Source organism: Mugil cephalus, chromosome 9, assembly GCF_022458985.1.
Source record: "Mugil cephalus isolate CIBA_MC_2020 chromosome 9, CIBA_Mcephalus_1.1, whole genome shotgun sequence".
Classification (NCBI taxonomy): Eukaryota; Metazoa; Chordata; class Actinopteri; order Mugiliformes; family Mugilidae; genus Mugil; species Mugil cephalus.
The window spans coordinates 12,753,750-12,776,759 of record NC_061778.1 but is presented as its reverse complement, the minus strand read 5'-3'; the positions used below and the strand labels follow the sequence as shown (position 1 = coordinate 12,776,759).

At 43.9% G+C, this 23,010-nt stretch overlaps 1 protein-coding gene across 7 annotated transcripts in view; it reads left to right on the top strand.

Moving 5' to 3' along the window:
• Window positions 1–23,010, top strand: part of dock10 (dedicator of cytokinesis 10) — a 54,749-nt gene that overhangs the window by 3,296 nt on the left and 28,443 nt on the right. For 2 of the 7 annotated variants that reach the window (XM_047593586.1, XM_047593591.1), the window contains exons 1-2: window positions 15,172–15,888; window positions 22,486–22,605. In XM_047593586.1, coding sequence (XP_047449542.1) covers window positions 15,730–15,888; window positions 22,486–22,605 — 279 coding nt within the window. In that variant the 5' untranslated portion in view covers window positions 15,172–15,729. Of the gene's footprint in view, window positions 1–15,170; window positions 15,889–20,251; window positions 20,466–22,485; window positions 22,606–23,010 lie in introns of those variants that run through there. The other 5 variants (XM_047593590.1, XM_047593585.1, XM_047593589.1 and 2 more) reach the window with 5 other exon arrangements.

Here is a 23,010-nt window from a genome sequence, read left to right as displayed (position 1 = left end):
TGTAATTCTTGATGTGACTCTGGCCTCCCGCTGGGATGAACCACATGTCGTACCATGCCTCCAGGATGCCAGCCACACTAACCGCGCTGCCAGAGATTGGGGCCAACATGCTCACCCTGGCATCTCTCTGCAGCTCATAGTTTATTTGCCCAGTAGCCTAGGGTTGCTCGTGTGAGCTCGCCCCCACACTTTACGCCATATGCATCCCCATGCCTTTCAATGCGGTGTCCAGTACTTGGTGTGTTATGTCACCACAGTCCTATCTTTCCCTTGGCAGATAATGCCACTCCTTGTTTTTGGCATTGTAGGTGCCCTTATGGTACCGCTAGCTTCAAACCTGATGGCAAATCTGCTATTTTTGGTGCCTGGTTCGAGTCTCTGGAATTTTACATTCTGTTACTAACCAGCGTCCTCTGCTGTCAAGTCATAGAGATGACAGTGTAATCCTAATTCCTCCCAACGATTTTCTGATTTTTTTTCAAATATTTCAAGCATGTTTCATGACTCCGCCACTGGTCATTGACCTGGAACCATCAATTAACGTTATGACATCTTATAATTCCTTTCAAATATCATGGTAACATCTTAGCTGCTGGTTTTATTTGACACGACAAGTCACATCCTAAAAATGAATATGCCACTTTAGCTTTGCTTCAAAAAATGACAAACCAATCTTGATGATTATTTCAACACTGTACAGATACAGCTCTCTGTCTTGAAAATGTACACCAGCCAGGCATAACATTATGACCACCTTCCCAATGTCGTGTATGTCTCCCTTGGGCCCCCAAAACAGTTGTGATCAGAGAATGGACATGGGTCTTCTGAGGGTGTCCTGTGGTGTCTGGAAACAGAAAGTTGTTAGTGGGGGGGTCTTTGGGTCCTACAGGTTGAGGGGAGGGACCTCTGTGGATCAGGCTTGGTCCAATGCATCCCACATGTACTTGACAAATTTTGGATATAGTGAATTTGGATTTTCTAAACTGCTCCCATGCCTTTTATAAGAGCCGTATCTAAGATATGAACAGGTGCTCACTGATAAATAATACTTTTAGCATCACTGCCAATTGATAGTGCTTCCTTGCAGCCATGTTGACCCATGCCATTGATTTACACTTGGCGAGCAAACATTAGAAACATCAGAGGGAACCCCGAACACGGGGACCAGGCATTCACTTTTTCTTTTCGGCTAATCAAATGAGGCCCCAGCTAGCCTCAGATTGACTGGTGTTCAGCGCAATTGCTGAACAAAGGCGAGAAGAGCTTGGAATACGTATGCACGCTTCACTGCTTGCCTATTTGTCGTCATCGTAATATCGAACAATGTTATCATTCATTGCAGACTTTCCTCATATCGTGCAGGGCTAGCGTGAGTCACTCTGAAAACGTGTGCTTTGGAAACTATTTGACAGTGTTATAAAATACTGTACGCTGGATGTATTAAAGTTGAAGGGCTTGAACATGTGGTGTGGTGGTCCACTACCAATGCGGTTCACCTCCCTGCTTATATGTGCATTCCTGTTATTCTAATCTAAACACCAGAAAGGAGGCCACGCTTTGGTTAAAGTTCAAGTGTTTTTCCTTCCTGTAGGTTTGCGCTTTTTATGCGTGACCCCGAAGCTTGCACCGAACCGCCTGAAATATTAAAAAACGGTGTTCATATTTCATCGACCCCCATTTAGCTTGCCCTTTTTCTTTCTCCCTCGCTCTTTCAGCTTTGCCTCGCCGGCAGTCGGACCATTCTCAGCGCATCTCGTTATATTGGCTAAATTTTCCCTTCTTTGTATCAGCCAGCCTTTTGTGTGCCTCACCAGTCACGTTCTGCATCCTTGTTTCTGTTCTCCACCCGTCACGTCTGCTTGTCTGCAGCTGAAATGCCTGTGTCAGACAGCGCGCGCCGCTTGTTTGTTGGTAGGGGGCCCCTCTGGGTGGACGTGTCCCAGTGAGACACTGTGGGGGTGTGTGGTCATTGTGGGGACACGCTGTCACTGCGGCTCCGCTTACTCGTCACGAATCGTCATGACGACTGCCCCAGGCGCATTGTGTGTAACTGCTGACCTGCCTTTTTGTGCATGCATGGCAGCCTTACACCTCTCTGCGTCTGCTTGTGTCGACTCTAAAGAACCGACCGACCTCATAGGCTCTTTAAAATTTCTTGCATGGCGACGTGTGACTCAGCTTTAGATACATGTCAGAATGGTTTCACTTCCACCGCAGCCGCAGGCAGCCGGCATCACCGGCTAATATGTGCGTCTCATGTCTGTTAGTCAAACTGATAATGCCGAAAATCAATGGTCCCAGAGGAAAGAAGCCGGTTAGATTACCAGTAATTACTCTCCTACTGCCGTGTTTCTGTTGCCACGGTAACAGATAAAGGTCAATTAGGATGGAATTCTAACAGGAAGCAGTCGTTTTGGCTCCTCAGATACTGCTATCATTACTTTTTTTTCCCCTTTGCGGTACATCTCACTTTGTCTATCACTCCTGTTCTCACGCTCTCTCATCTATGTCTTTCGAGATATCTCGTTAATTAATTCGTCTCGCCGCTCACTACACTTTAACCATGTCTGACAACTCGTCTCCACCTATGACTTTCTGAAAACCGACTCCATTTTTATTTATCACTTTGCGCACTTCAATTAAATATATCTCCATTGTTCGTTTCTTCTTTTTCATTCTAAAGCTGTTCCTTTAAAATAAGAATTTCTGCCTTTTATTACATCTGGACTCGGAAAGGTAGGGTAGGAACAGGAGTTGAATCGCGCCCGTAATTAGGTCAGGCATCACCAGTGTTATCACTTTAGAGAAGAGGGGAAAACCAGAGAGAGGATGAGGGAGGGTGGGTGAGAGGAAGACGACAGATTCTCTATCTTTGTTATCCCTCCCGGAGGAGCTTGCAGACATGCACTGCAGACAACTTTCCAACTTTCTAAACACTCATTCCCGGTTTGCATGCGTACTGTAAATGTGTGTAATAATAGATGTAGTTATTGTGTCTTAGTATTGGCAGGCTCTTTGAGTTTTGCACAAAGTGTGAGCCGCCGGTCTGCTGCTTGTATCAGCTAGGCACGCTAGCAACTTTTCAGGCCCCCGCGGAGGATAATGCAGTCGTTCCAGTTGCTGATTAAAGTTGGACGCACAACATTGAAAGCAGAAAACGCTGCGCCGTTGTATTAATTCCCATAAAGTCTGACATAAAGCTGCTTTACAAATCAACAGAGACAACGTTTCCGTGACTGCCAATACAGTTATTCTCTTACATAAGTCTGGGTTTTGGAAACCATACCGCGGTCGGGTTGTATAACTGTATAAACACGACTGTGAGAGAAAAGAGACTTACCCAGCAAGACCAATCATGAGAGGCGCACCAAACTCTGCAATGGAGCTGTTAACGCAGGGCTTCACTGAGTTATTGTAAGGATTTATTAAATGCAATCTTAACCCTGAGGGAAAAGAGTTGAAGAGCGGTTTGTAAAGTCAAAGTGATTCATTGATAAAAATAGATAAAAAGTAAATCATTATTATGCTTTACCTACATTTGCATTTTTAAATAGATTAAACAATAAAAGCTCACTGGTTCCAACTTCTGAAATGTTAAAAATTAGCTCTTTTTGCCATTGAATGTGGTTGAAAGTTTTATTTATTTATTTATTTATTTATTTAATGTGGTGGCTCTTTGTATTTATTCAGATACCTATCAACTCACCAAAAATCAAAAAAGTATTACGTTCATGTTAAGTAGAACCACTTCCTCTTAACTTCCTAAATTTGCACTGCTGGCAGTTACACGTCATAAACTGATAGCAGAGAAGCCAGATAAGTAACGCAAGGCCAAAAAAACGGAGCAGATCTTAAGTTGTACGCGATTCATCGCGTCACCTCTCGTCAGCCGCGTCTCATCCGCCGCCGCTGTCGCCCAGGATGAGTCACGACCGAGAGGCGCCTCCCGTCGGGTGCACCCCTGCGTCTCAGTTTGCGTGTGTGCACACACATCGCCCTGTGTACGTGTGAAACCAGACTGTGAAAGTAGACCCTTTTTCGTGTGTGTTCTGATGATGGGAAACAGGATGTCACACTCGCTCTTTATTTCTGTGTCGCCGTGCATTTTGCGTCTCTGAGCCACGTGTAGTGTTTCTGAGCTGTGCTTTTGTCATGCTGCGCAACCCATGTGCGTACATCACTTTAGATGTTTCACCAGAAACATAGCTTTACCTTACTTGTTTCTGCATGAACTCCCTAATTGCCTACATTTCCAAAGTCAACTGGATTACATTCACCCTGCCCTCCAGTTTTCACTCCTTGTTACCCCGAGTGAATGCGTCTACAGTCTTCTCCGTGTGTATCTTCGCGTGTGTGTGTGTGTGTATATATGCTCGCCGACAAGAGAATAGAGCAAGGGATTAGAGGAGATGAATAGCCCTTTGACATTTGTTATGACTGAGCTGCAGACGACTCAGCCGTGGTGCTTGCCCGATAACAGTGCGAAACGCGCACTGCCAGGCCTTGGTGTGTGGCGGTCCCGTTATTGTCAATGACTCATTCAGAAAGGGCCGAGAAATAAAAGCGGAGAGAGGAGGAGAGAAGAAAAAAAAAAGTCAGAGCATGTCACTATCACTATTGGCACTGTCCCCTGCTGAATCCAACCACTGTTTGACTCTGCGTGATGCGCCGCGCAGTGATCTCAGCAGCGTGTTCCAGCGTGAGAGCAGAGCGGTGGTCGTGGATCTTTTCTCTGTTGTGAAACAGCCTTGCAGCGACAGGCTTCCGGTTGTTGAATTGCGTTAGGGGAGAAAAGCCTGTTTAGTCTAGGTAGGAGAGCGGCCTGCGAAGAAAGTGCCCTTCTGTCTGTGTGTCGGTGTTTGTGAGCGGTCACATGAGAGGAGGAGTGACGGAGAGGTCCCCGGGGCTCCATGCATTGTGCCAGTGTGCGTTTACAATAGGCTCTTTGGAGAGGTTTCACAGCCAGTGAACTGCTCCATTTAGACACTCAGCTGAGCGGGCTTCGCCTCGCTGCGGCTTAACTTTTTATCCTCGTTCTCTTTCTCTCTAAAGCTCTTCATCCACGCTCCCCCGTACCTTGACAGACACCACCGTCCACTTGTCCATTCAGGCCCTGTTCGCAAGTCTGCGCGGATTGGGGCGGCGGAGCGACGGCGGCGGCGGTGGAGAGGGTCCACTTCACATACTGGACTAAGAATAGTTCAGTCACTCTCTGAGAGTGAATTGCTGTGTTGTCTCTCTCTCCCTCGTGCTGCATTCCAGAGTAGGAGGCCTGAATATGCTGCTGCCATTACCGTCCGACCTCCGTGCCCTGCTGCCCTCGCCCTGTTCTCTCCGCAGACACATGCTCATGTGTGGCAGTGGTACGTGTTGCGGACTTTCCCTTGTTAACTGCGCCGGCTGCCTGGACAGTAGAGAGAGCACAGAAGTGACCTTACTAAGCAGCAAATTGGAAAGATGTAAAGAAAATAAAGAAAATGCTACCATTTATTTAAGTTTTGCTTACGATCTTGAAAAAAGACAGCTCCGTTTTTAGCATGTGCTCAAATCTTGTTGTCGATCTGGTCTTTGATCAACCTGGGTCCCCCCCACACTTTCTCACCACTTTCACCACCGTCGGCACAGATATAGATTCACGTTGATCTACTGCCCTGCATTTTTTAGATGCTTCCCTCCTCCACCGCACCACATCCTTCAAACGATCAGCTCGTCACCAAGCTCTGCAGCGGCCTGATAAGGAGCCATTCGTTTGAATCGGGCGTGTTGGACGAGGTCGAACACCGAAAACGTGCAGAGAAGTGGGTCCCGGGACTGGAATTGAGAAACACTGACTTAATGTAACCTGACGGAGAAGACAGCGAGGCCAGTGTATAGCATATGAAGTTGTCTTTCACTAAGAAAAACTGACACTGCGTTTGTGCTCTTCATTTAGTCTCGATTGGACCATGGAAATTTTGGATTTAAAGTCAGACGTTCACCAGATTAGATTAATTTGCTGATGACTTCCTTTAGTCTTCACACATTTATCTCAGCCACGTCTCAACAGTATTATGTTTATTGTTCCTGCGTATAAGTTGCACAGACTGCTGCTATTTGTTGCTAAACCCAATATCTGCTTCATTATGTCATTTAAAAATGGAGTGATGCAAAATGCTTATTTTATGTGCAGGCATTTCATATACTGTAGTTTTTAATAGCATCATAATTAGGTGTTTTATTAAGACAATTGAACAGCCCAGCAGCATTGGTTTCATAAATGTGTCTTAAATCCTAATGTCTTTCACATTTTATATTCACCTTTTACTGCTTAAAATTACATTTACTTCTTAATTTTTTACAATTATGTGTTCATGCACTCCCTAACATATTTATTTCTTAATTATTCACCTTTTTTTCCCATTTCACCCTTGTTTCCTTCCTTCAGAAAAGGACAGTAGTGGGGATGTGTGAAGGTGTAATACTTCTTTACTGACATAGTGAGTCTGCTCTGGTGTTTGCCTGCATCTGAATGTGACGAAAAACATGTTAATGTTAATTTGTCTGATTTGGACGTGCTTCTTGACGTTGGTTTTGTTGCCTTGAGTTGAACTGTGCCAGAAGATTTCTCGATGTCCAGCCCTTAAGCTAAGCTAAATGACTGTTGGCCATAGCTTCATATTTATGAAGTATTTCAGTAGTAGTATTTGAGCTTTAGTCGATCCACGTGGAGTGGTCATACTGTAATAACCTGAATTACCATACATGGTAAATACACCAAAACCAACGTAGGTTCGACTTTAACTCTTCTCTATCAGAGTTACTGAGATGTTGCGGGATGTTTGGTCAATGCACTTTATGTTGACATGCCGTTTTCTGCCAAGTGGCAAGATTAAACTCAAAGATGCCACTTCCACTCACTGGTATGAGAGGTCTCACCTTGACACAGTCCGGAGCCAAAGCTCCTATTGGAGAGCATTAATCTGTGGGATTGTTTCCTGTTTTGGATTTACAGACTCTGTATCGACGACCTCCCCTTTCTCACCGTCTGCCTCTTTTCGGTGCGCACATCAATTTTGCGTATGTGTAACATCGGCCAAAAGAGCTGAAGGGGGATCTGCAAAAGGAATAGGGAAGAAAAAAAAAAGCATGGGACAGAAGGGGAGACAGAGGAGGGAGTTTAAATCTCCAAGAGGGGGGTTGGTGGAGAAGGGAGGCAAGGGGGAGATGGGAAAAGGTAAGGGAGGATAATAGAAGGCATGAGGAAAACTCTTCAGAACAGCTGCGTCCTCAGCCCAAACTGGGACCTCGGGGAGAGGGAGCAGTGCTGAGTGGGCGTCTGGTAGATTGTTAGCGCTGGCGTAAAGGTTATGCAGAGGTTACATGTAGGCTTTGTGTAGGTGTCATATGTGGGCGTCATTACTGAATGATTTATTACAAACTAGGCATTCAAGTGGGCTTTTATTTTTTCTACTACAGCGAAGGTGTGGATTGGGGGCTGACATTAAATCTTCTGATTTACTTTTCACTGATCAGCCTGGAATTGAAGCTGATATTATTATTATTCACAATGGCCACGGCTGTAGTAGCTTATTACCACAGTATCCATTGTGCTGGTATGTATTTCTGGCATGAATGCTCGAAAGTAAATATTGGCTTGGGCCTGATTTAGGATGAATGTGGCAGGTTCAGAGTAAGGACACATTTTTCAAGCTAACGTACTTTTCAGGAAACAGAAATCATTAAGGGTAATTGCTTGTGGAATAGTTACGGTTTCCTAGTGTCAGTGGCCCGGGCGCTGCAGTGGAAGTAGAACTCAGGTTTGGGTATTTGAGAGTTTGCTTTGGCTTCGGGTCGTTCGAGGAAGTCAGTGAACTGTCTTATTGGTTGGAGATTTTCTTACCTGGACAGGAAACAGGAGAGGCCTAGCAGCTGTGTAAATGGCACAGATAAAATCGGAGAGAAACAAAGGATACAAGGCAGCGCTGAGGGAGGAATCAGGACCACTGCTGGACTGGTATTTATTATGTTGCTGTAGCAGCCTTTCCAGTAATATTAAGTTTTAATGAAGAGATGCATTTTGGCAAAGCCTCCTCAGGGCCCTTTCTGTTTCTAATTCTCTCTCTTTGATGGACAATAAAAAGGAACAGCTCTTGTGTTTCGCACGCTCCTATCATCTCAAGCCCTTTCCTGTATTATGATCTCATTCTTTACCTGTGTTTTTTTTTTTTTTTTTTTTTTTTTTTACGTAACAAAGGCTCTTGTTACCATATAAACCAAAGAAACATTTGCTACCTCATGTATGTTCCTGCTGACGGGCACTATTGCAAATATTTATTGTAGAGCCCATATGAAGCCGGGTGACCTCAGACGTCTATGCTACACTGCTGAGGCCCGAGACGGGACGATATGGGGGGGGGGCAGCGGGGAGATGTGGAGAGATGCCACGTGGGAGAGCGAATTAATGAGGCACCAGCTCTGTGACAGTGGCCGTGTGTCTTGCAGCTGATTTTGCCACATGGCTGCTCGATAATGCTCGGCGTCTCACGTCTCACAAGCCAGATTCTTCCCTCCCGAGTCCCCTCCATTAATGTCAGTGTAGTCGCAAACGCTGGTGCTACGTTAAACAATGAGCGCAATCGCCAAATTAAAATAAAAACGCCTCATGTAAAAAACGTCTCGCTCTGAACTGACGGGAGCAACCTGGACAGCTTTTGGACGGCCGGGGTAAACCCTGAACATAAACAGCTGACATACTTGCAAAAAAAAAGTATTATTCCAATTGGATCATAACAGTTGAGTTAAAATTTCTGATAAAAGTGATTTCAAACATGGCAAACGTAACCTGAGCGAAGGTCGAAATAAAGCAGGCAGGTAGTGAGCTGTTTAATTGTTTTTATTGTTTTATTGTATGAGCCTTAACTGAACGCCTCAAAGGACACAGAAATCACCATGTACACGTAACAAATGTGGCTGCTAATCTCCTGTACTAACAAAGACAAGATGTATAAAGACTTTAGTGAGGATGTGAAACCATCTCTGCTGTGTTTAGTGCCTCGGTCGTATTTCGTACATCCTTAATTATGTTGTCTGAGAATAAATAAACCAAAAAATAAAAAATAAAAAACACATTTCTCTTATTACATATACAGTTTTCAAAGCCCTTTTCATTTTGGAAGGTTGTATTGTCTGCTTCCAATTACTCTCCCACTGATTCCTCCCCTGTCCTCTGTCAGGCTCTATTTAACCTAACATGCTGCCACATTCTCTGTAATTTTAATGGGTGATCACGCACATTGAGCACACATAGAAACTCGGGTTATTGTCTTGTGTCTTGTTTGGACAGTTAGAAACGTTTGCATACTGTATTATGCAAATGTAATATAAGCCGGATGGACACTGAGCGACTGACGTTTGGCTGTTTTGGAATAAATTTCAACCAGGAAGTGAGTCCGTGGAGAATGAATGGAAATTTTTAACAATAACCCCCCTTTCCCAGCAGTTGATGCTTCCCAGTTGATGCCCCCCTCCCATATACCTCATCGCATCTCACCCGTCCCCCACCCCCGACGTTTCCCCTGCCTCAGGACTTTGCTTCTTGGTTAAAGACATTTTAATAGCTTCCTTTTCTAAACAAACACTCTGCCAGAGCGCCAGATACTATCTCTGGCACGGAGCGCCTCCTGGAGGTCATTCATTAAAAACGTGGCAACAGCAACAGCGACACGGAGGTGTGTGTGAGTGTGTGAGTGTGTGTGTGTGTGTGTGTGTGGAGGCTGGCACTCCCCTCGTCATCCGCACATGCCGCTGCTGTGTTGTGTTCTCAGCACTAGATGGCATTGGCAGTGTGCTGCTGCGGCTCTGAACTTGAGAAAAGAGCTGGTTGGAGTCTGTCAGACATCACTGCGCACAATTTTCCTGTTTAGTCTCCAATCTGAACCAGAATCACAATGGTGCAGAATTGCTAGTATTTAAAAAACTGGGATTTCGAATGAATCACATTCTCATGTGAAAGTGATTGTTTAGTTTTACAGCCCTGCGGAAGCATCGCACGCTAAAACAAAAGTACTGTCAAACAGAGGTAAAAAAAAAACATAACAGAAAAACAAGCAGAAATGCTATTTTACCACAGCTGTTGCAGAGCGGCGTGACGGCATGAACCTGTACCGCCACCTTAAACATCACTGTGAAATGTGTCAGGTGAAAAAAAAAAAGTCTGTTTTCCTGTTTGTGTGAGAGATAGTGTGCTGCGGTGACGCATCCGCACGCTGAGGTTTTACTGAGAACAGCATGTCAGAATGACTTTGGGGCAATATTAGCATCAAGCATAGGTGTGATGTGTTTCTAGTACTAACTATAGTCACTGCAAATAAACAGCATCATGTTGCGCAACAGCCAGATCTCCTCTCCTGAATGCTGCTGCAGAAGCCAGCCGGCTGTTTGATGGAGTTCATTTCATCCTGCAAGTCAACAATATGTATTTACTTTATCCTCGAAATTCCCTTCCTGATTATATATATATATATATATATATTTTTTTTTCATCTGCTGAGCTCCCGTTTTAGCACAGTCATTGAACTTTCTCGGCAGCCCGTCCGAGGGACGCTGCGTGCGTACGTGCTGTGTGAGAATAGGGGTTGACCTCGTGTCCCTTCTGTTGCTCTGTGAGTGCCAGGGGCCGAGCCGTAGTCTGCCGAGAGCCCAGAGTGACAGCATCCTTCCTGTTGTGGTCGCCATGGGAACGGGAGAGTGTTTTCCCAAGTAAACGCCGCGGAGCTCTGCGCCACATCAAACAGCGCTGCCATGAGTCAGCCTCCGGCTCTACAGGGAGCCTAACTATAGCAGAGCTAACTGCTTACGAGGCAGCGCTCAGCAGCTTTAATGGACTGTGGTTTCCTATTTGGCCTAGTTGGCTGAAGCATTTGTAGTCAGGAAAATGGTCCCATGTTTGTCTTGTGACTAAATAACTAACCCGCTCGCACACGCGCAAGCGAGCCTCCTGCGAAACCTAGTGCGCAGCCCTGCTGCACTGTCGCCTGTAGTTTTGTTTAGCAGAGTAATAGTTCTGCTGGGAACAGAGGGATTATGGAGACCGAGGCTCTACAGCTGGAAAACATTAACTCCACGAATGATGGCAGAACACTGCCCCGTACACCCTGATGATGTCATCCTCTACAGAGGTTCAGGCACACAACTTAACCCCGGTCACACGGGCCGCCACAGACAAGCATGTTCAGCCCAAATATAAAAACATTTTACAACTTAGACAGATTTCCCACTAATATCCTCCAAGTACTTAGGTCTTAGGTCTTGATAAAAATGCAGCGCTGTCTTGAGCAACTACAGTGTCACAATACTTTGTGACAGAGACTCATCAGAGAATGGACACGGCATTGTCCGCGCGAATGGACACGGGCCGTCTGAGGGTGTCCAGTGTCTTTATGTTAGCGGGGGTCTTTTGGTCCTATTGGTTGAGGGAAGAGGCATCTATGGCTGCACCGTATCCCACAGATACTTGAGGAGTTTGGCATGTAGGGATTTTGGAGGCCATGTCAACACTTTTGCTGTTTTTCATGTTTGTTTTTTTTTTTTTTTTTTTTTTTTAGTGCTTTCTAAAAATTAGTGTCATTGCTATGGGGTGAGGGTGTCTGGTCTGGTCTTGGTTGGTGGCACGTGTCTAAATAACACCCGCAGAAACGACGGGTCTTAAAATTGTCGCAAGACTGTCAAGTTAACTACTTCTCTAAAACCACTAACTCCTGTTAGTGGTTTTAATTTTATGGCTGATTGTTGTATAATGCGGGAAGACCATTTTTTGCGTGCAGCATTTTTAAGATATTTTAGATATTTCTTCCCCCATTTGCGCCTTCCTATGTCTATAAAGTCATCCAATGTGTCTTGGTAATTTTTCTCATATCATTAAAAGTGCCATGGTTCTTTCCGGGGCGTCGTTCTGGAGGTTAACATCTTTTGACCACCTCGGCTGTATTCTTCTTACTGTCTTATCTTTAAGAAATCTTTAAAAAATCCTGTGTACTTTCCAAGTTAAAATTATCTTGGTCTACACTGAAACTGATGATGAAGTGAAACACTTTCATATTACGTCACTGGTTGAACACTCTCAGACTGACTGTGGTGGGTCACGTTCAGTCAACCTTAAAGAATAAGTGATAGTTGATGTTACACTTTTGAAAGAAGAGTGTACACTAAAAAAAAATGGGTCATTGCTTTGGTGTAAATATATAACTTATAAAAAAAAATGTCTGGTGCATAGTTAATTGGAACATGTATGATTAGTTTTTTATGGAAACATACTAAGAGCAACCACTGACGTAACACAACCTTCATTGAGTTCAGAGACATCGTGACATCAAGATGGCAGTGTAACATGGGGACACCCCTGGCAGCTAGAGGGCATGATTGTGTGGGCATATTTGCATGACAGGACCATTGTGGAAGCCTGGCATGCAAACAAAGCCCATCTCTGTGTTTCTCCTGTGTTTAATAGCTGCTGCTATAAGGCATGTGGCACTGAACAGCCTCCAGTGAGAGGCTGCGGAGGGTGGCGACGATGGTGGGCGCGGTTAATTTTTCCCTCTCTCCCCCTTCTACATGGGACGTATGCGCTGTCATCTCCTACTGTGTGGGGCACATTAATATTTGTACACTGTGTGGGAGCGGAATTACAATCTCTCATTTGCGATCTTTTGTGTGTCCTTCTCGGTGTTTGCGTGCGCTGTCGTGTTTATATTTAGCTGTGTGAAGCATTATAATAACGAACGTTTATGTGGGCGGTGGGTGGGTTGCTCTGTCACACTGACATGGACACTGATGACCTTAATCATGACCTAACAACGTCCCTATGGTTACCTCCCACTCTCTGCAGGGAACCAAGGAGGGTGCACGTGGACCTAAACATTACGTGTCACTTGATTACAGATCTGCTGGTGGCCTTTAAAATGTATGTGCACGGCTAAATTATTATGTACTATAATTCAAATAGTTCACATACTCTCCCATATTACCCATGGAAAATCAGCTCTTTGTATTCAAAGCGGACAGTTGGTCACTAGTGGACGGACCAGGTTCTGGTTGCCAAGGTAACCTTCCTGTGTATTTCCCACCCCAAAAATTTTCAGATGAAACAAGCAGAATATGAATTAATATTTCTAGTGCATGGATCAAGCTGGGTTCACCCAAGGCTCCAGCGGTGCTATCATTAGACACGGACAGACTTTATTCATCCACAGAAACTGGGAGCTCGCTTGGTCACAGTAGCTCAGTTTCTGTTGGGAACTAAGATAGGTGAAAATAGTTAAAAAATAAATAAATAAGATAGATGAAAAATAAAAATAAAATAGTCAAAAAATGAAATAAAATAAAAGTAAAAATGTAGTAAAATACAATAAAATAAGTGAAAAATTTATGCATTTTTCATATGAACAAATGTATAATAAATAGTGACATAATAAAAATATATATTATATACATAGGATGCATAAATAAGGTGCAATAATGTGCATTAACATTAATAACATGGAGTGGTCTGGTCTGGGTTCGAGTCCAGCTCGGGCCTTTCACGTTCTCCCTGTGTCCATGTGGGTTTTTCCGCCTTCCTCCCACCCTCCAAAGACATGCTCGTTAGGCTGATTGGTGACTCTAAATTGACCCTAGGTGTCGTGTGAATGGTTGTTTGTCTCTGTGTTGGCCCTGCGATAGGCTGGCGACCTGTCCAGGGTGTACCTCGCCTCTCGCCCAATGCCAGCTGGGATAGGCTCCAGCAACCCCCGCGACCCTAGTGAGGATTAAGCGGTATGGGAGATGAGATGAGATGAGTTATCTGTTCCAGACAGGTTGAGTTTCCAGCAACCATTTGTGAAATATTGTGTTTGCATCACACGTCACTCAACTGTGTGAGACGCTCTCATTGCTCGATTAGTTCGATTTGGCATCCATCCTTTTTTTTTTTTTGACCTTTCACCGCCACTGAATTGCGAGTGTCTTTATTCACATGCACCCTTTTAATCCATGCATTTTAGTAACAATAACACCCATTTAAAATGTATTATTCTGTTCCTTTTTGCCATTTTATTGTAACTTCCTCTTATGACATATGTCATACGCACCCACAAGAGCACCGGTCTGCATTTAGATGTAGATGAAATTCTACCGAAATCAGTGAAAAAAGCTTCTTTGTTTAAATGACATTTAGTGAAGTTAGTTTTGCTTCCTTTCATGTCTGCCTTGGTTATTTTTAGAATTGTTGTTCCAGTGAAGAAATATTCAGGCTTAGAGGAGAATTATTTTTTGACGGACTTACGAGTGTTTTTGCCTGTCACAGTCAGCTCCACGTCTCCTCTCTAAAACAAATGGAGATTTATGCCCACAGTGACTGGGGAATATGGCAGAGAGCAACAAGCAAATCAGAACTGGGGCTTCAAAACACTCACTAACCTCTCGTTGATAATGGTGCCGCTGCATCCGTATTTTTTTTTCCCCAAGATCAATATTTTTCTCTGCTTCTAGGTCAACAAGTACAACTGGCAATGAACACAAGGGGGATTTTAAAATGAGAAGAATTAAGTAAAACATATGAAAACCATTTTGCTCTGAGAATGCACTTTTTTTTTTGTTTTCCCTCCATCCGCGCACAGTGCAAATGGAACATGGAGAATAAAGCAAGACCAGATGTTATGGTGACATGAGAAAAAATCAGAGTGGTAAAAAGTGAATGTCGCTGGCACCCATGGACGCAAAACGTGATGTAATGGAATTTTATACGTGTGATGCTTTTAGTCAGTGTCCTCATGCATGTGTCTTGCATGTGCTGGAGCAAAGCTAGGGGAATTTCACGTGTTGCTTCTACAGCCATAAAACTCCGGGTCGGCTCATCCGTGAAGCCACCCACTTTCCATCCACTTTCTGTTCAATAGCCCCTCCCCAGCACCCTCCCTGGAGCCTCTGCCAACCTCTGCTCTGGAACATTATGCAGATTTTTTACTTAAAACGCGTGCATTTAAACAAACGTCCCTGCACTCTTTATTTTTGTTTCACCTAATCAGAACGTGTGGGACAGGACGTCTGCGCTCTGAGTCCTGTCTTCGGCGCATAAACCGCAATAGCACAAGACACAGCCAGCAGAACTCTGACTTGAAAGGACTAGTGCAATTGGGAGACAAATGGAGTGGGAGAGAGCTGCAGAAGAAAAAAAAATCTGAAAAATTATTTAGGTTTGTGTGTGTGTGTAAGTGCGCAAGACTGCATGTGTAGCAGCTGGTTCTGGTCAGCTGACAGTTATTGCAGACTGTGATTTGTTGGATGTGCTGGGCTGGGCTGAACCATGCACAGCTGCAGCCAGTGAGTGAGTGAATTGGAGGGAGAGAGAGAGTGAGGGACAGAGAGAGAGAGAGAGAGAAAGAGGGGCAGAGAGGGAGGCATGTAAGGCTGCCAGTGTGTAAACCTCAGCAACAGCAACATTAGGAGTTGGAGACTGGAGCAGAGCGAGGGAAAACAGATAAAGCGTACAGAGCTGGTAGCAGTGAAGCTGGAGGGTGAGGTGAGGCTGCACAGAGGTTAGGATGGAGCCTTAGTTCTTGCATTGGGCTTCAACGGAGCACAGCAGCAGCAGCACCGCTGGCTGGACCAGGGGCTGAACTTTAAACAGCAGGGCAGGGCTGCTGAGCTCACACAGACATCTAGGTGAGGCCTGGACGGGATCAGGCTGGACAAGCAGCAGGAGTCTGCAGCAGGATTATGGGTTGCTCGGCCAGTGTGGTCCTACTCCTGCGCTCGGTGGGTGGAGCGGACTGCGGCCACATATGTTCACGACAAGACCAGATGTCAGTGGAGGCCGCCACACCCACCCTGGAGGGCTACACCACCACCTCATCACCAGTGACCATCATTGTAATGGTAACCAGCACAACTGCAGCTCTGAAACACACTAACAGCAAAATGCGTGTGTGCACTGTACCTTGGGGTGGAGTAGCTGTATGCTCCCTGACATCATATTCTGATGTGCTTTAGTGTTTTGTGTCAACAGTCAATCTTGTCCAAGTCCTGCTAGTTTGATGCATTCTCTATATTTTTGACTTTCCCGAGGCAACTTACTTTCTTTTTTTTTTTTACCTTCTCCCTCCTTCTCCACTAAGATTGATGTACAATCAATGATTGTGGCCTGTTTTTTTTTTTTTTTTCCCCCTCACAGCTGAGAGGCAGAAGGGCGGAAATGGAAGGAGGAGACTAGAGGGGGATGGCGGGGTCAGACATGAGGAATCTAGTTTCTGTGGGAAAAATCTGCTTTCTCTACGTTTGTCCTACAGAGAAGATGATAAAAATAGCCACTTAAATAGAACCCTTATTAAGACGAGGGCTGACGGAGAATGCATGAAGGAACGGACTGATGAATGAATTACAGTAAAGCACACGTGGGGTTCTTCTTTTCAGTGCAGTGTCGCATGTCAGCCATCTGTTTGGTATCTGTATCAATGAGTCTTGGCCAGATTCTTTCATTCCCAGAAACATCCTGGTTTCTGTAAGCCTGGTGGAAAAAATTTTGGGCTTTTTGGCAGTCTGGGAATCTTTACAGTCGCCCCTTCTGTTTCCCCTGTCTTACTTTCCCTCCATAAATCCTTTCCTGGTGCCCGTTTTCTGGTGTCCTCTGTGAACAGGAGTCATGGTAGATATAGTGCAAAATCACGTTACCGTGCAGATGCATGGTCTCTTGGAGTATCGACTGATCTGTTCAGTGCTCGAAACTAGTGCACTAACTCAGATTACTTTTAAGCATGCAGTGTTTCATTATTTACAAAAGCCCTTTAAATGCACCAGACACTCATGGAGGCAGTCAGGTTGTTAAACACTAAGAGGACCAAGGGAAAAGTACAGTTGTGTGTCATCTTTATAGTATGACCTTTTAGAAGGATGTAAACAGATGGTAATAACATTAGTACAGAAAACCCCTTTCAAGGCAGAAAATTTGTCACAATAAGTCAAGCATAGTTGTGTCAATGACGGCTACATTCCCCTTTGGGGGGTCCTGCCTATTTGCATACTGCCTCACTGTCACGGCCATGGACGACATTTGAAAGACAGACGTAGTCACGGAGTCTCAAAAAAGAGAAAACGTGGTGGAAGTGGCTTAAAGGGCGTCACTAGATGGCTCTAACTGAGCTTTGTCTCCAGTATACCTCAAATCACAAACCAACAACTTCTCTCATGAAATACGAAGTCGACAATTCCTTTCCACAAGCCATTAGCTAAATACACATGTTCTGCTCAGTGTGCTGGTGGCCCTTTTTTTGTATGTAATTCCATAATGAAGTATATATAAGGGCCATGGCCGTCTTGATTGACATGTCTGGAGTGACTGACAAGACGAACACGGTCGCTCAATCAGATCAACCCCTCGCTGCTTCCCGGCTCCTGTCCCTCATACAAATATGGTCAGCAATAGATAGGAATGTCCAGTTGGTCAATAAATCCATGATCCACCATGTCGATTGGTGGACCATTAGTGGACCAATGATACTCAAAGCATGTGGGTTCTGTGTCTTGTCCAAGGACACTTAGGCATGTGGAACATTCGGGGATCAAGCCGCTAACCCTCTGGTTCGTGGACAACCTGCTCTACCCACTGAGCCACAGCGGCCACATACAGTACATACCATTCATTACGGCTGACTGTTACACTTAATGGAACCGAGCTAGTAATTAATACACCTGTAATTTTCCCACTGTACAATGTACAGGTCAGAATGGGGAACTCCCTATATCCCTTTGCGTGCAAGCCTGACACTATGTCACAATGCTGAGGACAATGAAGGCAGCATTCCTCTTTGCATGTATTCTTGACCAGCTTATTAGCCATTTACAGCCACTTATTGTTCAAAATAGTTTTCAGTTCACTCAGAAACCAGCTGCATATAGTTTTCAGATTGGTCTTCAGATAGTTCTTAGGATCACAAACTTCAACACGCCACATTGTCCCCGAAAAAGTAACAAACACTGCATTTCATCAAAGGATTTACTTCCCTTAAAACTATGAGTCCCCATTAGTCTCAGTGTGTCTCACACCAGGCCTTCTAATGATGTAAAGCAGATGGCTTCTGTCTGGATCTTGGTTCACTCTGCTGTCTCAGCAGCTGTCTGTGTCCCTTTCTCTCTCCCTTTCTGCCTCCCCCTCTTATTCCCTATCAATCTCTCACACCATTTCTCTTCTTCCACACTCCCCCTCTTACTGTCCTTGATACACATTTTTCCTTAACTGGATGATAAATCTCTCCTTGAGAATGATGGAGGTCAGTTTGATTTCCATCTGTCCATCTTTTTTCGGTCTATCTCAATCATTTCCCGTCTTATATTCATCCTCTTTTTTTTTCTTTTGGCTAATTTCGAGCTCTCCTTCTCCTCCTCTGCACAGTTTCACTCTATTTTTCACAGTTTCGCTGGAGGGAAGCCACGCCGAGCCACCAGTCTAAGTGCTCTGTTTGTGCTCTCCATACAGCTGTAGTTTACCAACATCAGCACCCACTCTGCCCTCCCACCCACCCCCGCCAAGAGGGAGGGAGAGAAAAACAGAGGGAGCGGGGAATGAAGGAGAGATGTTAAAAGGGAGGTTTAATAGGATGAGAACAAGAGAGAGGGATAGGACGGTGAGATAATCAAAGAAAAAAAAGGAGTAGGCTGCTGTGGGTGTTTGATGACACGAGGAAGATACAGAGGAGGGGAAGAGAGGGATGGAGACAGCTGAGGCAGCTGGCGTAGAACAGAGGAAGGATGGAGGGAAAGAGTGAAAGAAGAGAAGGAGGGAGGTTCATCTGCCTTGGCTTATTGCTGCAGATGTTAAATAGACTTGAAGGGGTGAATTTCTAAGCAATTAGGATCCACTGCTTCAGGTACTGAACATCAGAGATTTGTTCTATATTTAGTTGTTATTAAAACCTACATTAGACTATACAGGTGAGCACTGTTTCGCTCTGTCATTAACTTTTTTTAATGAACCAGTCATTATCATTGATCAACATTATGACCAGCTTCCTAATATTGTGTCGGTCTCCACTGTGCCTCCAAAACAGTTCTGACTCAGGCTTCTTCCAGTGCATCCCACAGATACTTGATCAGTTTGGGATCTAGTGAATCTGGAGTCAGATCAACACTTTCTGCTGTTTTTCATGTTTTTTTGAGTTCTCCCTAAACCATTTGCGTGTGTCTGCGTCAGGCTGCATCCTGCTGAGGATCGCTATCGGGTGGGGGTGCCTGGTCTGGTCTCGGTGGATGGCACATGTCTAAATAACATCCGCATGAATGCATGCCAGGTCCACAGGTTTCCCAGCAGAACAGTGAATTGTCACAAGATGGTTGATGTTATTCACTTCTTCTGTTAGTGGTCATAATGTTATGTCTGATTGGCGGATACACATAATTAGATCCTAGCGAGTAAAATGGAAAACACATCTCTGCTGCTGAGACCTCTGCTTTTCACACATTTGTATGTGAAGTTCAGTTTCCATTACACCTGAAACGTCTTCGCAGTGGAACTTTAAGACGGTCTTTTTCATCATACGGTTTGGTCAAAATGAACCACTGTACAATTTCATACTTCCTTGTCTGGCCAATTCACACACAATAACACAATAACACATTTTATCAGTTGTGTCTTTCCATGCAGGCCGTTTTGGATTTGAGCAAATGTAAATTGATGTAAAAACCACTGACCGTCATGAATATAATTTAATCGCAATTAGACACACCTACTTGGTGTTGTTCTCTTGGGACTAACAGGGTGTGTTAGTTTGTTGTATCATCAAAAGTTGTTTCCTCTTCAACAGATCTCTGTTCTCCTATGATCTGGGGAAGTGAGTGTGTGCAGTCAAATATAAATGTACAGTCGCATGTAGGGCAATAAACTGGCTTCAGAACAGGAAGTTGATGGTTTGCATACTTGTTCGTGTTTGTCTGTGTGTTTTTTAGCATAATGCACTATTGATACAACTGGACAGAAGTTTGAGTTTCTGTTTAGTTTTAAAAAGGGATTCCCCTCTTAGTATCTGTTTGTATGGTCGCTAAGGTGGAGTTTATGCAAAAAAGAAAGAAAAAATCCGAATATGTTGCTTCCATTTTCTTGGGTTGCCTCGGTTAATATCGAAAGTTTGACAGTGACAAAGCTGCACAACCACGATTGGTGGATTTTTTTTTGGTTCGCCGGGGATTTTCTCGCTGGCAGTTTGTGTGTGTGTTGGACATCAAACATCAACTTCCTCTACATCCACGTGTGCTGACACAAACTCACCAACCTACCGAGTGTTAGTTCTGCTTCTGAAAGAGCACATGCCCACAATGTGTGTGTTTGGATAGTTCGCTTTTATTTTAGGGTAATGTTATAACCTGTGTGCTGAACTCTGCCGGCAATGAGCTTCAGGAGCAAGATCACCTTCAGGAAGAAAATAAAGAGCAAACGAGTGCGATCGGATTTCGCCCGGCTGAGTATTGTATGTGTTTGTACGCTTCTTTCTGTCTGTCTGTTGTAGCTGCTGCATTACATGTCGGAGATAGATTTTGCATTTGCCGTCAAGGGTGATTAATACACGTTTATTGACTGATTATTTTTACCCTAAACAGTATTTATAATGATTATCGTGTATTCATTTCCTCTTCTTTTGAAGATTACTGTCTTACGGTTGTTTGAGCCAGACAGGAAGAGCCAGATAAAAGAGAATAAATTAGAAGTAAATGACACACGTTACCAATGCTGCAGTCCTTAAAGGCTAATGCTACAGTATCTGGTAGATGTCATCTCGAGAGGGGAAAACCAGACTTTCCCCTGGTACATTTACTCTGATGTCACATGGGTCAAAGTCGAGTCAGTAAAGCCTCAAGCCTAATCTACCTGTCTCCCTGTTGCTCGTATTGATTGTCATCAGACTGCTCTTGTGTGTTTTCCCGGAAGAAAACATGTTATATAATGTTGGCTTCCCCAGTAGTTATTAACACTTTTCATTCTTGGTTATTTTCAATTCGGTCTTTTGATTCAATATGTCGAGTGTTTTTGCTATTAATGGTTTAATTGTTGACTTGTATAACCGAAATAGTAGAAACCCTCAAAATGCTTGTTGTGTCCCCTTGACAATCTCAAGTTGAGAGACGTTTAAGCTGCAAACTTGCTGAATTATTTTTCTTTTTTGCTAGTTACTTGTATTTGTTCAGTTATAATTAATGACACGCAGGTTATATCCTATTGCAGCAGCAGTAAGGCTGTTACGTAATACTGCTTTAAAAGTTAGAACGGAAGCAAGATAGAGATAACTGCACACCTGTAGATACATGTTTACCTCCAGGTAAATACCAAACGTCTGTTGGCTTTTCACGAGACAATAACGAGACAGAATACTAAAAGTGTGCTATACGTGTACTATACTTGGAAAGAGTTGTACCAAGGCATGCATCTCCTTTTGTTCAGTTACATTCTTGCCTCACTCTGCCTTTGGTCTCTAATCTGTGCCACAAAGACCTGCTCTGACTGTTAAGGTAGCTGCAGTTGGTAAAAGCCCCAGTTTAAACTGTGCGTGTGAACCAAGGCCATACTCTTTATACTTCCTCTGCCTTTCTGACCACAGCATGCTCCAGAACACTGCTGTTGCTCCTCTTTTGCTTTTCTCTGAATGACAGAGTTAATGTACCATTGTGCCTTGATGGTAAAACGTGTTGTATTTTGTGTGATGTAACAGCTAGCTGCATAATCATGCCACTTACTTTTACATCTCTTGATTTGATGGCATTTGAGACCTTATGCACGACTTGTCTAGTATGTCCCATTTTCATGTTTGAGCTCGTTGAAAGTTTTGCTGTGGAGTTTGATTTGAAGCTCAAACTTCACAACGCGTAGCATGCATTGTTCAGCGAGGCCAGTTAAGACTTCGCTTGAGCTATTATTGCTACTTCCTCTACAGCTTTTTTAGGACCCAATGATGTCATCGCAAGTGTCTCGGACATGGCTATTTTTCCAAAATGGCGAGACTATACCTTTGTTGTGGTCAATTTACCTTCACTATTTCATTCTTGAAATTCTACTAATTTGTTGGAGTCTCTGTTGCATTTATGGCGTCATACGGATTTATGATAGGAACATTTTCAGATTGTATCAGACAGGGGTTAAAGAACACACCCACGCTGCATTTGCTGCATTCTGTGGGTGATAGATCTGAGATAGTAAATGAAAAACTGGTCTTGAATTCTGAAGCCAATATGGCGTCCGAAGTGTAGACTACAGGCTTAAAAATTTGTTTTTTTAATATATTTTATTTTTGGAATGTACATTTTGCATTATTTCACAAAATAGTCATTGCACAATATCAGAGTAAGTCTAAAGTTTACAAGTGTTGCCAGTGAAAAAATATTCAATTCGAAAATTGCATCGCATCGTATAGTACCGCATCGTATTGCATCGTATCGTATTGAGGTGTTATACCCACTCCAGCTTAATACTAATCAAATATCTGTTTCCATTGACAGCAAGAGAAGCCTAAGCTGATTGATCCTCTTGACTATGAGGCCGTCATCTCTGAACTGAGTGATGAGTTGAAGGAAGATCCTCTCCGAGACCTCCTCCTGTTTCCTGACAATGATTTCTCGGTAAGTGTGAAAGTTTGTCTTGAAGCTATGCCCCAGTGGTTGACACCTTCAGAACAAAACTGTTTGTGGTTCAAAATACCATTCTGTTTAGCTTCTTTCGTTCAATGGAAAGAGGTGGGATCCCACCTGGTCCCCCACAACCAACTGTGATGCGGTTAGAATGTTAGCACCTAAGATCAGGACCCTTCCCATTATGAGCTCTTAAAGGACATGGCTTTCTTAAACCAATTAAAAAAGAAATTCAGTTGCACAGTACGTTGACACAAAGACCGGACATTGTAGTGGATATTTGGTGTTTGGTTTAACAGTAGAGATAAGTTCTTAACAATGACTCGATCGTGAACTCATATTAACAAAAATCCCCAAATGGTCCCGCAGCAATAGGTCTAAGTCGCCATACTCTAT